Consider the following 15,294-nt stretch of genomic DNA (forward strand, 5'->3'; position numbering starts at 1 on the left):
CATGTCTGTCAATAATGTGTCTCTTGACTCTCCCACGTCCTGTTTCTCAGATCAAACAGACCCAAGATGGAGAGAGGAAACAGCTGAGTCAGCTCAGAGATGTTCTCAAGTCCTCCCTACTGTCTGAACAGAAAGAGGTGAGCTCTCAATCACTGGAGTAAGAAGTGGCGGTAAGCCTGCGGCTTAAAACCAGTGTCACCTTTAGTCCAAGAGGGAATTTCCTAGGAGTAGGAGACCAGTGTTTTTAAAAACAAATTATTTAACCTTTGTTTAACTAGGCAAGTCAGTTAAGAACAAATTCTTATTTACAATGATCGCCTACACCGGCCAAACCTTAAACTGGGCAACAATTGGGCCAATTGTCCGCCGCCCTATGGGACTCCCAATTACGTCCGTTTGTGATACAGCCTGGAATCGATCCAGGGTCTGTAGTGACGCCTCTGGCACTGAGATGCAGTGTCTTAGACCGCAGCGCCACTCGGGAGCCCGCCAGTTACATAACCTTGGTAGCAGAGAGGAAGGGACCTAAATCCAATTACTTATATCAATAATTTCTCCAGACCAGTTCTAGTGCATATACTGTAATGCATTTAGTCTTACCTGTCTTGTCATAGCAAAATAGGAAAAGACACTAGTTCTACCTTAACAAACCTGTAGTCTACTACAGGATTACAGATGACTGGTCTTATGTGTCGTGTCACTTGGCTCGTGACTTACAGTTACAATGCAATAGACAGATGACGGTTACCACCAGTGGCTAGGAGAGGGAATGTGTGCTTTCTTGGTGGACTTTTGCTCTTTCCCCAATCAAGCCTTTTTTTTTCTCTCCTTGAACCTCGATTTTGCTGAAGGCATTGTCTGAGTTACAAATTGCACCCTTTTACCTATATGGTGCACTACTGTAGGGAGTATGGTGACATAGTGTAGTGGAGGCCTTCAGAAGAGGAGGCTGAAGAAACATGATTTGGGTGAATGTCTGAGCATTGAGAGAGATGAGACTTATATATTTGTTCTGTACGTGTGTGTGTGCGTGCGTGCGTGCACGTATGTTTGTTCCTGCGTATTAGGACTCCCAGGCCAAACAGACTGGATACAGCCTTCATCAGCTCCAGGGGAATAAGGCCTACGGTACGGAATGCTGTGGAATTCTCCATAAGAGGAGCGAGGGGTGAGTGGATGACCAATATGGCCTATGGTCAGACGCAAGAACAGCTGTATATTTCCCCAGCAAAGGCAGGGAAATGTAGTTTGACTCGCAGTGGTGGGGAACCCACTGTGGACACCTTGCACTTGCGTTTTACTCGCAGCGATAGGGTGATCGGTGATAGGGTGATATTATGTCCTCTAGGCATACAGTACATGATTCCATTTGCTGCTCGGGGAAATGGTGTGGTTGAAGATGTGGATTGGTCATCCAGGTTATTTGAATCAGCTGTGAAGTGCCAGGGCAAAAACCAAAACGTGCACCCAGGGAGGCCCCGGGACCAAGTTTGGGAAACCCTGCTCTAGGTGAACATGTATAGAGAAGTGTTGTAGTATCATAATGAATATTATCTCTCCCTTCTCTTCTTCAGCCTGAGGAAAGTGTGGCAGAAGAGGAAGTGTTCTGTGAAGAACGGGTTCCTGACCATCTCCCATGGAACGGTAAGAGGCTTCCTTTCTTGTTCCTGTCTTCTCCTATTGGTCACTCACTTTCCTTCATACCATGCCGTTATGCATGCTGCTTGTACATACTGCACGTCAGCCGGTGTAATTCAATAAGGTCTGTGGACGACAATGTGGACGACGAAGCACAATTACATTTTTGTTGTTGTTGATGAAGAGCCAGACCACATGTTAAGACAGAGCAAGAAGAAGATGAAAAGAAGGCCACTGCGCCACTCTTAGAATTTCAATCTTTGATTGAACTCTTTTTTTTTTTTGCTCGGCAGGCTGATTTCTGTATTAACGCTTGACTGAATTCCTGCTGTGCACAGGGTTTTCTCTTTCTTTTTTGACTGGATTCCTGTTGACAACATTACCCTAATGTCAAAATGTCATTAATCCTAATGGCATAGCATTGTCTCAGTTGTGATTAGGGCTGTAACGGTGACCGTATTACCGCCACACCGGCAGTCACGAGTCATGATGGCAGTCAAATTCCACTAGATCGTTTAGTCATGATAATTAAGCTTCTCCAAGCTCTGATGCTGCTGATGGTCATTAGTAGCTTACCAAACTTCCTAACTGCCTGGTACTCAGCACTCTATCAATGCAAATGTAATCGAAAATGTAATCAAACACATCATGAGAGCCCATGAGCTCATGTTGCGCAACATTTCTATAGGCTATGCAATTGCTTGAGGGGGATGGCCTCTAATAAAAAGAGGAGGATCCCATCAGCTTTCTATGGACTAGGCCTACCATATATATTTCTCAACTTTCCTAATGCACATTGCTTCTCTTTACAGCCTACCTGGCTGGAATGAAAATGAACCATGAGAAAAGCGTCCTCCATTTGCTATTTTAAGTGCATAGATTTATTTTATATTTTATTTAACCTTTATTTAACTAGGCAAGTCAGTTAAGCACAAATTGTTATTTACAATGATGGCCTACCAAAAGGCAAAAGGCCTCCTGCGGGGACGGGGGCCTGGGATTAAAAAATAAATACAATATAAATATAGGACAAACACACATCACAACAAGAGAGACAACACAACACTACATAAAGACAGACCTAAGACAACAACATAGCAAGGCAGCAACACATGACAACACAGCATGGTAGCAAAACAACATAACAACAACATGGTAGCTAAACAACAAGGTAGCAGCACAAAACATGGTACAAACATTATTGGGCACAGACAACAGCACAAAGGGCAAGAAGGTAGAGACAACAATACATCACACAAAGCAGCCACAACTTTCAGTAAGAGTGCCCATGATTGAGTCTTTGAATGAAGAGATTGAGATAAATCTGTCCAGTTTGAGTGTTTGTTGCAACTCGCTCCAGTCGCTAGCTGCAGCGAACTGAAAAGAGGAGCAACCCAGGGATGTGTGTTCTCTGGGGACCTTGAACAGAATGTGACTGGTAGAATGGGTGTTGTATGTGGAGGATGAAGGCTGCAGTATATATCTCAGATAGGGAGGAGTGAAGCCAAAGAGGCTTTTATAAATAAGCATCAACCAGTGGGTCTTGTGACGGGTATACAGATATGACCAGTTTACAGAGGAGTATAGAGTGCAGTGATGTGTCCTATAAGGAGCATTGGTGGCAAATCTGATGGTCCGAATGGTAAAGAACATCTACCCGCTCGAGTGCACCCGTACCTGCCAATCTATAAATGATGTCTCTGTAATCTAGCATGGGTAGGATGGTCATCTGAATCAGGGTTAGTTTGGCAGCTGGGGTGACATGCCTTTTTTTTCTACTTTTTCAAATCATAGTCACATGTAGGCTTATATGTTTTGATAAGGTTTCTAATCACAACTAAAGTAGCCAAATAACTTCAATCCACTTTACAACCGGTGTAGACCCTAACTGGGATACAAATGAGACTCATGGGTCTCCCGGTCGCGGCCGGATGCGACAGAGCCTGGGTGTGAACCTAGAGTCTCTGGTGGCACAGCTAGCGCTGCCCTAGACCACTGCGCCACCCGGGAGGCCACCATTTATACTATGGTTAACTGTAAGTACGACAGTATACTACAGTAAATACTACAGTAAAGTCTGCAAAAACACTACCGTAAATGCTATAGTAATTTATACAATAATATACCATAGAATTTTTTTCATTTGGGAAGGGTCACATTTGTTCATTAAAGAACTGGACAATAATTGTGTGACATCTAAAAACAATGCTGTTCATTGGGCCTTTATAGGGATGTGGCTGTAAGCAGCATACCATTTAATTCAACAATGATACATTTATGGGTTACTGCTGCATTTGATAATGTTATTTTTTCTGAAGTCATTTGAGTGTTTGACATCACACAACTGACTTAGTTTATGGGAAAGTTCCATGCATGCTGTGTGATACACTTAAGCATTCAAATGTTTTATCTTATTTTTCTGGTCCACTCTCTTCTCTCATCTGTCTCTGCTCCTCTTTCATAGGCGAACAGACCACCAGCTAAACTCAACCTGCTAACCTGTCAAGTGAAGCTCAACCCAGATGAGAAGAAAAGCTTTGATCTCTTCTCCCGTATGTTATGCAGTTATGTTATCATCTCCATCTCAAACCTCTGCAACCCTGGACTAGTTTTTCAACGACAGCCATTTCATCTTCCATAGATGCCTTCCGGTAGCCTAGCTCCTCTTACTGCAACTACCTCTTACTCAATCTGATCTCATTCTTTTGTTTACCCAAACAGATGACAGAACCTATCACTTTCAAGCTGAGGAAGAGACTGAGTGTCAGATGTAAGTACCATAGGGGTTCACTGAACCAAAGTGAACTGTCTGTGCCTTTTGCACGGTGCAAGTTTGTGTGCGAACATTGTGTATACATCATTATGCAGGGTGTCTATCCACTCTGAGTGGATGAAAACACAGTTTGGTGATGAAATTTCACTTCCTTATTTTATAAAATACATTTTACCAAGACAAATATGATTCTTCATGTCTGAATCGTTCAGTGGGGTCTTTCTCTAACATATCATTAGCATTATATCCCAAATTCGGGTTTTTGTGCCTAATACATCCGGTAATAAGCTCCGAGCTCTGTTGATAGAGCGGTGGCACTTTTGCACTGCAACTTTTGAGGATTTTACGTGTTGTGGTGGTAGTCTGCAAAGTTGTTTCCGTGTGTCGCAAAAAGCAACATTAGCATGACACGAGTTAAATTAAATGTAAAAGGCTTTGACAATAAATAAAAAAACATGCAGTATGCTCAGTGCTAGGTTGACATTTCACAGAGATATGCATGTTTCTGTGAGAAATCTTCAAAAGAAGAATAGCATTCATTTGAAAAGTGTATACTGAAATATGAAAATACTACATGTCATGTCTCAAACTCGATTTCTATCTTACCTCTATATTGTTTTATGTCCTTCGGAGTTAAGAAGAAAGATGAGTTCAACAGTGAGCCTGTCAGAGAGTCTGTTAATTCTCAAACAGCATACAGCCTAGCTGACGCAATGCTATTTTCTTCTCTGGCCTCCATAGTCACCCTAATTTTGGCCTTCCTTACGAAGCTAAAAAAAACAAAAACTTTTGAACGGATTATGATAGAGACGTGAAGTTTGGACCATTGGTTTTCTCAGAGGAGTATCTACACAATTAACATTGTTTTAAAATATGTGTTTTTGATTGATCACCCTATATCAGGGCAAATCAACTAGATTCAGCCGCGGGCCGATTTATTTTTTGAGTGGATGGAGGCCGGAACATAATTACAAATTATTTGTAGACTACAAATTTACCGCGGGAAGCTAAAACAGATATCATTTTTGACTAAATAATCATCACTTAAAATGTGTATATGATTACATATACACTACATGACCAAAAGTATGTGGACATGTGCTCGTTGAACATCTCATTCCAAAATCATGGGCATTAATATGGAGTTAGTCCCCTCTTTGCTGCTATAATAGCCTCCACTCTTCTGGGAAGGCTTTCTACTAGATGTTGGAATGCATGGCTTTGTGCTCGATTTTATATAGAATTTCCTATATTAAAATAACTTGATGCTGATTTGCTGGTGATTTTACAGTATTTTATGTTCAACAATAAAAAATAAATACATTTGTTTCTTTGTATTTATTTTTTGATCAGAAAACAGTTGGGGAACCCTGCTCTTCATTATGTGTATACATGATACAGGGGGTACATGTAATTGGTCACTTCTCAGACCCTCTTTGACGTTGTAGGCATTCCAAATGACACCCTATAACGTGTACTCGGCTCTGGTCAAAAGTAGTGCACTGCATAAGGAATAGGGTGCCATTTGGGACGTACACGCTGCCTCCAAGCTTAGGTTTTGTCTCGGTTGGACCTGCCTGTGTTTTCAGATGGATCTCAGTCCTGCAGAACAGTAAGGAGGAGGCGCTGAACAATGCCTTCAAAGGAGACCAGGACGAGGGAGGGGAGAACAACATAGTGCAGGAGCTGACCAAGGCCATCGTCAGCGAGGTCAAGAGGATGAGCGGCAACGACGTCTGCTGCGACTGTGGAGCGCCTAGTGAGTGACACACAGGGAGCGTTCTGGGAAAAAGCAGCAAGAAAATATTGTGGTCTTCCTCCCAGAGGGGTATTATATGAAAGTTAACACAGTATTGTACATACAGTATGTGAATGTGTGAGGGGCTGACATGGTTTTTGTAATTTACCATGCTGAACGCACAACCTTGCTTTGTTTGACGATTGACGTGTTCTTTTGTCTATGTGCATGCGCTCACACACATTCTTAGGAGTCTTTGTTAGTCAGACTAGTTCCTCAAATATAGAAGAAAGAGGGTTGGCTGTTTCGGTTAGATGTTATTGAAATCCTACCTTGCCTATATATCCCATGTGCTGAATTTACACTGATAGGACAATGAAAATAGTGCATCAATATACCACATCTCACTCTTAGGAGTGGAACTTTATTTAACTGTACAACTATTTCAGGTGAGAACTTATAGTTAATATCATTTTTTAAAGATTTTCAACAAAAAAAAATTCAGAGACAGGAAAGTAAAGAGGAGAAATGGTGTGCCAGAAGGTCAAGGGCTAAGATCCGATGGCAGTGGCAGCAACCCACCAGATCACACCAGGCCATAGCACACTAGTCTTACACTGATAATATATATCTCTGTCTTCAGAGCCCACCTGGCTCTCCACTAACCTGGGAGTGCTCATCTGCATCGAGTGTTCTGGAATCCACAGGGAGATGGGCGTCCACTATTCTAGAATACAGTCTCTCACACTGGACGTCCTGGGAACCGCAGAGCTCCTGGTAAATATCACAGGCATTAATGGTTGCATTGTATACAAACAGGTTCAAAACAAAAAAATTAAATCAATATTTTATTGCGTTTGCTTTAGCCTGCCTGGAGTGCCAGATGGGTAGATGCCAGGGAAGCGCAGCCAAGCAGTTTTGATTATTTGAACCCAGCTCTGATTGTATAAGCTGTTGTAATTTTTTCTTTTTTAGTATGATTAGTAGTAGCCTGGTCCCAGATCTGTTTGTGTTGTCTTGCCAACTCCTATGGCAATTGGCTATACAGCACAAACAGATCTGGAACCAGGCTAGATTTATAGGGTCTGAATAGATACCATATTGACGTGTGCTCTACCTGGTCTTCCCCAGCTGGCAAAAAATGTGGGCAATGCGGGTTTCAATGAGATCATGGAAGCGGACCTGTCTGCACGGGGCGTGACCAAACCCAACCCCTCCAGTGACATGTGAGTGACAGACAGTCGGGCAAACCACACCCTCTCCTCTCCCTCCTTCAACACCAAAACAGGAACAACACTGACTGAATACATTCGTTATTTATTTCATATTAAGTTCAATACATTTAACTTCTTGTTATACTATGTTTAGTCCTGAATGTCTTAGGGTACATCCCAAAATGGCAACTTATTCCCTATATAGTCCACTACTTTTGACAGGGGCCCTGGTCAAAATCCATGTACTAGGGGGATAGGGTTCCATTTGGAACTTGGCCTTAAACTCAGATCTCCTGTCTCTTGGTAGTTGCCCATCTGTCTGTCTGCGCTCTTGTCTCCCTCAGGCAGACGCGGAAGGACTACATCACAGCCAAGTACACAGAGAAGAAGTTTGTTCAGAGGAAGTGTGCGGACGAGGAGTCCAGGCTCCACATCCTGTGTGAGGCAGTGAAGACGCGAAACATCCTCTCCCTCATCCAAGTTTACGCTGAAGGAGTGGACCTGATGGAGACCATACCACTGGCCAATGAGCATGTAAGATTAATCACATTATCTTCTTTTTTTATTTAGACAGCCAGAAGGTGGGCAGGTGACAGATTTGACATTTTATTAATTTAGCAGACGCTCTCATCCAGAGCAATTTCCCCGAGCATATAGGGTGAAGTGCCTTGCTCAAGGGCACATTGGCAGATTCGAACCAGCGACCTTTCAGTTACTGGCCCAACACTCTAACCACTGGGCTATCTTTTAGAGCAGTGGTTCCTGAGCTTTTTACAGTCCCGTACCCCTTCAAACATTCAACCTCCAGCTGCGTATCCCCTCTAGCACCAGTGTCAGCGCCACGTAAGCCTGCCACACACACACACTATACGATACATTTATTAAACATAAGAATGAGTGAGTTTTTGTCACAACCCGGCTCGTGGGAAGTGACAAAGAGCTCTTATAGGAGCATGGCACAAATAATAATATAATAATAATCAATAATTTTGCTCTTTATTTAGCCATCTTACATATAAAACCTTATTTGTTCATCAAAAATTGTGAATAACTCACCACAGGTTAAGGAGAAAGCTGTGCTTGAAAGGATGCACATAACTCTGCAATGTTGTATTGGAGAGAGTCCCAGTCTTAAATCATTTTCCACACAGTCTGTGCCTGTATTTAGTTGTTATTGTTAGTTGTTACGTGGTTGCAAAGGGCATCAGTGTCTTAACAGTGCGATTTGCTAAGGCAAGAAACTCTGAGCGCAGCCGTATCAAGAAATCTGGCAGTGGCTTCTGATTAAATTCAATTTACACAGAACCGCTTGTTGCAATTTTGATGAGGTTCAGATATCGGTAAGTGGACTGGAGGCAGGGCATGAAAGGGATAATGAATCCAGTTGTTTGTGTCATCCGTTTCGGGAAAGTATCTGCGTAATTGCGCACCCAGCTCACTCAGGTGCTTTTCTATATCACATTTTACATTGTCTGTAAGCTTGAGTTAATTTGCACACACAAAATCATACAATGATGGAAAGACCTGTCTGTTGTTCTTGTTACTGCAGACAGAAAAGAGCTCCAACTTCTTAATCATAGCCTCAATTCTGTCATGCACATTGAATATACAGTAGTTGTGGAGAGTCCCTGTAATAGTAGATTCAGATCATTCAGGCGAGAAAAGGCCACACCCAGATAGGCCAGTCGTGTGAGAAACTCGTCATCATGGAAGTGGTCAGACAAGTGAAAAGGATGGTCAGTCAAGAAAACTTTAAACTCATCTCTCAATTTTAAAAAATGTGTCAATACTTTGCCCCTTGATAGCCAGGCACTTCTGTTGTAAAACCGTTACATGGTTGCTGCCTATATCATTGAATAATGCAGAAAATACATGAGAGTTCAGGGGCCTTGATTTAACAAAGTTAACAATTTTCACTGTAGTGTCCAGACATTCCCTTGGCAGCAAGAGCCTCTGGGTGGATGCTGCAGTGTACCCAAGTGGCGTCGGGAGCAACTGCTTGAACACGTAACTGCTTGCACGCGCATTACCACTCCACTATATCCCTGTCATGGCTTTTGCGCCATCAGTACAGATACCAACACATCTTGACCACCAAAGTCCATTTGATGTCACAAAGCTGTCCAGTACTTTAAAAATGATCCTCTCCTGGGCCTCCCTGGTGGCGCTGTGGTCTAGGGCACTGCATCGCAGTGCTAGCTGTGCCACCAGAGTTTCTGGGTTTGCGCCCAGGCTCTGTCGCAGCCTGCCGGGGTGAGGGGCGACGCACAATTGGCCTGGCGTCGTCTGGGTTAGGGAGGGTTTGGCCGTTAGGGGTATCCTTGTCTCATCGCGCACTAGCGACTCCTGTGGCGGGCTGGGCGCAGTGCATGCTAACCAGGTCGCCAGGTGCACGGTGTTTCCTCCGACACATTGGTGCGGCTGGCTTCCGGGTTGGATGCGCGCTGTGTTAAGAAGCAGTGCAGCTTGGTTGGGTTGTGTTTCGGAGGACGCATGGCTTTCGACCTTCGTCTTTCCCGAGCCCGTACGGGAGTTGTAGCGATGAGACAAGATAGTAACTACTAACATTTGGATACCACGAAATTGGGGCGGAAAGGGAGTAAAATTCAAATAAATAAATAAATATCCTCTCCTGTTATTCTGGTTTCCAGGGGTTTGCAGAAGAGGATGTCTTCTTTAATTGACCCCCCATAAACATAATAGACATACCAGGAGCTGTGCCAGGCTGTGCCAGGTCCGCCACGTCTGTTGACTCATCCAGCATAGAATTCACTGGCTTGTATGCTAAGCAGTAATTGTTTCAAAACATCTCTTGCCATGTCATTGATGCGTATAGTATCGTTTTTTTGGCCTTTTCCCCCGGCATTGTCCCAGCCATATCCACGGCAACAGAAAGAATTAAACCCTCCACAATAGTATGGGGCTTGCCTGTCCTTGCCACTCGGTAACTCACCATATAAGACGCTTCTAGTTCCTTCTTGTTAATGGTATATGTTGCTTTTATACGTCTTAATACTCGAAAGTCGTCTGTATTCTCGCTCAAAAAACTCCCGTGGCTTATTTTTCAAATTGTCATGCAAGAGTGAAGGTTTCCCGCGAGAGAGTAAAGGTTAATGTGATTGGATGTTAATTATTTGACGAGGCTTCCTGTATTTGACATTTTGCTGAACACTAGATGGTTAAGAAAAAAAATGGCAGTGAAACGAGGCTACTCAGAGGAGAGAAAAACCTCACCCAAATGTATAGCCCCGTTGGAAAATATAAATGTACTGTTTGAAAATGTGAAGAATTGTTGATTTCTTTTTTTATTTAATAAAAAATAAATAAATACAATTATGTGAATCACATTTTTATTTGGCGTACCCCCGAGGGCATTGCGCTTACCCCTGGGGTTTGGGAATACCTTGTTTTAGAGGGGAAACAGTACAAAAGTATAGGGTGGGGGGCTTCGAACACATGGTACTGTGGGAAATATGTGCATGGCAGTCTCTACCACTACTGCTGCACCATGCCCCCACATGACAGACTTCTAACGTGGACTAAAAAAGTTCTGCTGATTTGTCATATGTTAATACCTCTGATTCAAATGTAAACTGTTTTTTTGCCGATATGCATGTATGCTTCTGTAATATACCTTTTGCTACACTACATATACAAAGGTATGTGGACACCCCTTAAAGTTAGTGGATTCGGCTAGTTCAGCCACACCTGTTGCTGACAGGTGTATAAAATCGAGCACACAGCCATGCAATCTCCATAGATAAACATTGACAGTGGAATGGCTGAACTGAAAAGCTCAGTGACTTTCAACGTGGCACCATCATAGGATGCCACCTTTCCAACAAGTCAGTTCGTCACATTTCTGCCCTGCTAGAGCTGCCCTGGCGAACTTTAAGTGCTGTTATTGTGAAGTGGAAACATGTAGGAAAAACGACTCAGCCGCAAAGTGTTTGGAGGGCGCATAGAATGTAAAAATTGTCTGTCCTCAGTTGCAATACTCACTACCGAGTTACAAACTGCCACTGGAGGCAACGTCAGCACAAGAACTATTCGTAGGGAGCTTGATGAAATTGGTTTCCATGGCCGAGCTGCCGCACACAAACTTAAGATCACCATGCGCAATGCCAAGCATCAGCTGGAGTGGTGTAAAGCTTTCCGCCATTGGATTCTTGAGTAGTGGAGAAGCATTCTCTGAAGTGATGAATCACGCTTCACCATCTGGCAGTCCGATGGACAAATCTGGGTTTGGCGGATGCCAGGAGAACGCTACCTGCCAGAATGCATAGTGCCAACTGTAAAGTTTGGTAGAGGAGGAATAATGGTCTGGGGCTGTTTTTCATGGTTTGGGCCAGGCCGCTTAGTTCCAGTGAAGGGAAATCTTAACGCTAGCATACAATGACATTCTAGACGATTCTGTGCTTCCAACTTTGTGGCAATAGTTTGGGGAAGGCCCTTTCCTGTTTCAGCATGACAATGCCCCTGTGCACAAAGCAAGGTCCATACAGAAATAGTTTGTCAAGATCGGTGTGTAAGAACTTGACTGGACTGCACAGAGCCCTGACCTCAACCCCATCGAACACCTTTGGGATGAATTGGAATGCCGACTGCGAGCCAGGCCTAATTGCCCAACATCAGTGCTCGACCTAACTAAAGCTCTTGTGGCCAACATCTAGTGGAAAGCCCTCCCAGAAGAGTGGAGGCTATTATAGCAGCAAAGGGGGGATCAACTCCATATTAAGGCCCATGATTTTGGAATGAGATGTTCGACAAGCAGGTGTCCACATACTTTTAGTCATGTAGGGTATTTGTCCATGCTCTCAGGAACCGGGTGAGACGGCACTACATCTAGCAGTACGAATGGTGGACCGCAACTCCCTCCATATTGTGGACTTCCTGACCCAGAACAGGTACTAAAGCCTTACTTAAGGACTGATTGGGTGAAAAGATGCTGGGTTTATGTCTCATAAAAGCAGACGCAAACATCTCAAATGTGAAGAGGGGGAACTCGTCTAAAGTATTTTAACAGTAAACAAAAACATATAGATAAGATCAGAAGTTGTTCTCTCAGATTAGCCATATTTATTTAGTTGTTGATGTCGATGTAGGGAAGTGTTGACTCCCTTGTGGTGAATGTCCTAACCACAGTGGTGTGTCTGCTCTGTGTCAGTGGCAACCTGGAGAAGCAGACAGCCAAAGGGAGCACGGCACTGCACTACTGCTGCCTTACAGACAACAGTGAGTGTCTGAAACTGCTGCTGCGGGGCCGGGCCTCGGTCAGTATTGGTAAGTGCCCTGCTAGTATCATGTCCCAAATGACACGCTATTCCCTATATAGTCCAGACGCAAGTCCCATAGAAACACATAAATTGAGCCTCCCGAGTGCCGCAGCGGTCTATAAGGCACTGCATCGCAGTGCTTGAGGCGTCACTACAGACCTGGGTTTGATCTCAGGCTGTGTCACAGCTGGCCGTGACCGGGAGACCCATGAGGCGGCGTACAATTTGCCCAGTTTTGTGCGGGTTATGGGAGGGTTTGGCCGGCAGGGATTGCCTTGTCCCATCATGCTCTAGCGACTCCTTGTGGCAGACCGGGCTCCTGAAAGCTGACTTCACTTGCCAGCTGGACGGTGTTTCCTCCTACACATTGGTGTGGCTGGCTTCCGGGTCAAGCAAGCAGTGTGTCAAGAAGTAGTGCGGCTTGGCAGGGTTGTGTTTCGGAGGACACATGGCTCTTGACATTCGCCTCTCCCGAGTCCGTAGGGGATTTCCAGCGATGGGACAAGACTGTAACTACCAATTGGATATCACGAAATTGGGGAGAAAAGTACTGAGTACGAAAGAAAAAAAAGTACCAAAAAAATAAGCAGTACCAGTCAAAAGTTTGGACACACCTACTCATGTAAGGGTATTTCTTTATTTTTACTATTTTCTACATTGTAGAATAATAGAGAAGACATCAAAACTATGAAATAACACATGGAATCATGTAGTAACTAAAAAAGTGTTAAACAAATCTAAATATATTTGAGATTCTTCAAAGTAGTCACCCTTTGCCTTGATGACAGCTTTGCACACTCTTGGCATTCTCTCAACCAGCTTCACCTGGACTGCTTTTCCAACAGTCCAACAGGAGTTCCCACATGCTGAGCACTTGTTGGCTGCTTTTCCTTCACTCTGCGGTCCAACTCATACCAAACCATCTCAATTGGGTTGAGGTCAGGTGATTGTGGAGGCCAGGTCATCTGATGCAGCACTCCATCACTCTCCTTCTTGGTCAAATAGCCCTTACACAGCCTGGAGGTGTGTTGGGTCATTGTCCTGTTGAAAACAAATGATAGTCCCACTAAGTGCAAACCGAACTGGATTGTGTATCGCTGCAGAATGCTGTGGTAGTCATGCTGGTTAAGTGTGCCTTGAATTCTAAATAAATTACTGACAGTGTCACCAGCAAAGCACCCCCACACCATCACACCTCCTCCTGCATGCTTCACGGTGGGAACCACACATGCAGAGATCATCCATTCACCTACTCTGCGTCTAACAAAGACACAGCGGTTGGAAACAAAAATCTCACATTTGGACTCAACAGACCAAAGGACAGATTTCCACTGGTCTAATGTCCATTGCTCGTGTTTATTGGCCCAAGCAAGTCTCCTCTTATTGGTGTAGTAGTGGTTTCTTTGCAGCAATTCGACCATGAAGGCCTGAATCACGCAGTCTCCTCTGAACAATTGATGTTGAAATGTGTCTGTTACTTCAACTCTGTGAAGCATTTATTTGGGATGCAATCTCAGAGGCTGGTAACTCTAATGAACTTATCCTCTACAGCAGAGGTAACTCTGTGGCATCCTTTCCTGTGGTGGTCCTCATGAGAGCTAGTTTCATCATAGCACTTGATGGTTTTTGCGACTGCACAAACTTTCCATATTCTTGACACTTTCCCGGCTTGACTGAGCTTCATGTCTTAAAGTAATGATGGACTGACGTTTCTCTTTGCTTATTTGAGCTGTTCTTGCCATAATATGGACTTGGTCTACTACCAAATATTCTGTACACCACCCCCACCTTGTCACAACACAACTGAATGGCTCAAATGGATTAAGATGGAAAGAAATTCCACAAATGAACTTTTAACAAGGCACACCTGTTAATTGAAATGCATTCCAGGTCACTACCTCATGAAGCTGGTTGAGAGAATGCTAAGAGTGCGGAAAGCTGTCAAGGCAAAGGGTGTCTACTTTGAAGAATCTCAAATATAAAATATATTTGATTTGTTTAACACCTTTTTGGAAATGTGTATATATATATGAAACACATAAATTGGTTTGTCTGTCTGTGTACAGCCAACGAGGCAGGAGAAACACCAATGGACATAGCCAAGCGCCTCAGACATTCACAGTGTGAAGAGCTGGTGAGTGCAGTCTTTGAATTGAATCTAAAGGTCACATGGATTTGAACACTGTAACAATATACTAATAATAATTGATTGGCCTTATAGAGTGCTTTTCCACATAGGTTCCCAATGCGCTTTACAAAGATAAGGGGAAACTCAACTCATCCACCACCGATGTGTGGCACCTACTTTGAATTTGATGATCCAGCTGTCTTAGAGGATGGTCCAGGGTTCTGTTTTATCAACATGGGTAATGGTAAAGGTTGACTGTATTTGTGGTGTCCAGCTGACCCAGGCTATGACGGGGAAGTTTAACGTCCATGTGCATGTGGAATATGAGTGGCGGCTCCAGAACGAAGACGACGACCTGGACGAGAGCGAAGACGAGATGGAGGACAAGGTGAGTTGGATAGCCTCTACCTCATAACTCAAAACTCATATAGAACTCTAATAGAATTCACAAATTCTTCTAACCATGATTTTATGCTATACCAGGCAAACCTGTACTGCTGTATTAGTTGAATTATTTTGCCAAAAAT

The 15,294-nt window shown here is 43.7% G+C and overlaps 1 protein-coding gene across 2 annotated transcripts in view; it reads left to right on the plus strand.

The window, feature by feature from the left end:
* Positions 1-15,294, plus strand: part of asap2b (ArfGAP with SH3 domain, ankyrin repeat and PH domain 2b) — a 48,043-nt gene that overhangs the window by 28,588 nt on the left and 4,161 nt on the right. For both annotated transcript variants that reach the window (XM_024377746.2, XM_042300621.1), the window contains exons 9-21: positions 51-137; positions 1,068-1,168; positions 1,575-1,644; positions 4,103-4,190; positions 4,360-4,408; positions 6,001-6,170; positions 6,793-6,926; positions 7,281-7,375; positions 7,708-7,897; positions 12,185-12,270; positions 12,531-12,646; positions 14,706-14,773; positions 15,042-15,155. In XM_024377746.2, coding sequence (XP_024233514.1) covers positions 51-137; positions 1,068-1,168; positions 1,575-1,644; positions 4,103-4,190; positions 4,360-4,408; positions 6,001-6,170; positions 6,793-6,926; positions 7,281-7,375; positions 7,708-7,897; positions 12,185-12,270; positions 12,531-12,646; positions 14,706-14,773; positions 15,042-15,155 — 1,368 coding nt within the window. The remainder of the gene's footprint in view (positions 1-50; positions 138-1,067; positions 1,169-1,574; positions 1,645-4,102; positions 4,191-4,359; positions 4,409-6,000; positions 6,171-6,792; positions 6,927-7,280; positions 7,376-7,707; positions 7,898-12,184; positions 12,271-12,530; positions 12,647-14,705; positions 14,774-15,041; positions 15,156-15,294) is intronic.

Source organism: Oncorhynchus tshawytscha, linkage group LG18 (assembly GCF_018296145.1).
Source record: "Oncorhynchus tshawytscha isolate Ot180627B linkage group LG18, Otsh_v2.0, whole genome shotgun sequence".
NCBI classification, from domain to species: domain Eukaryota; kingdom Metazoa; phylum Chordata; class Actinopteri; order Salmoniformes; family Salmonidae; genus Oncorhynchus; species Oncorhynchus tshawytscha.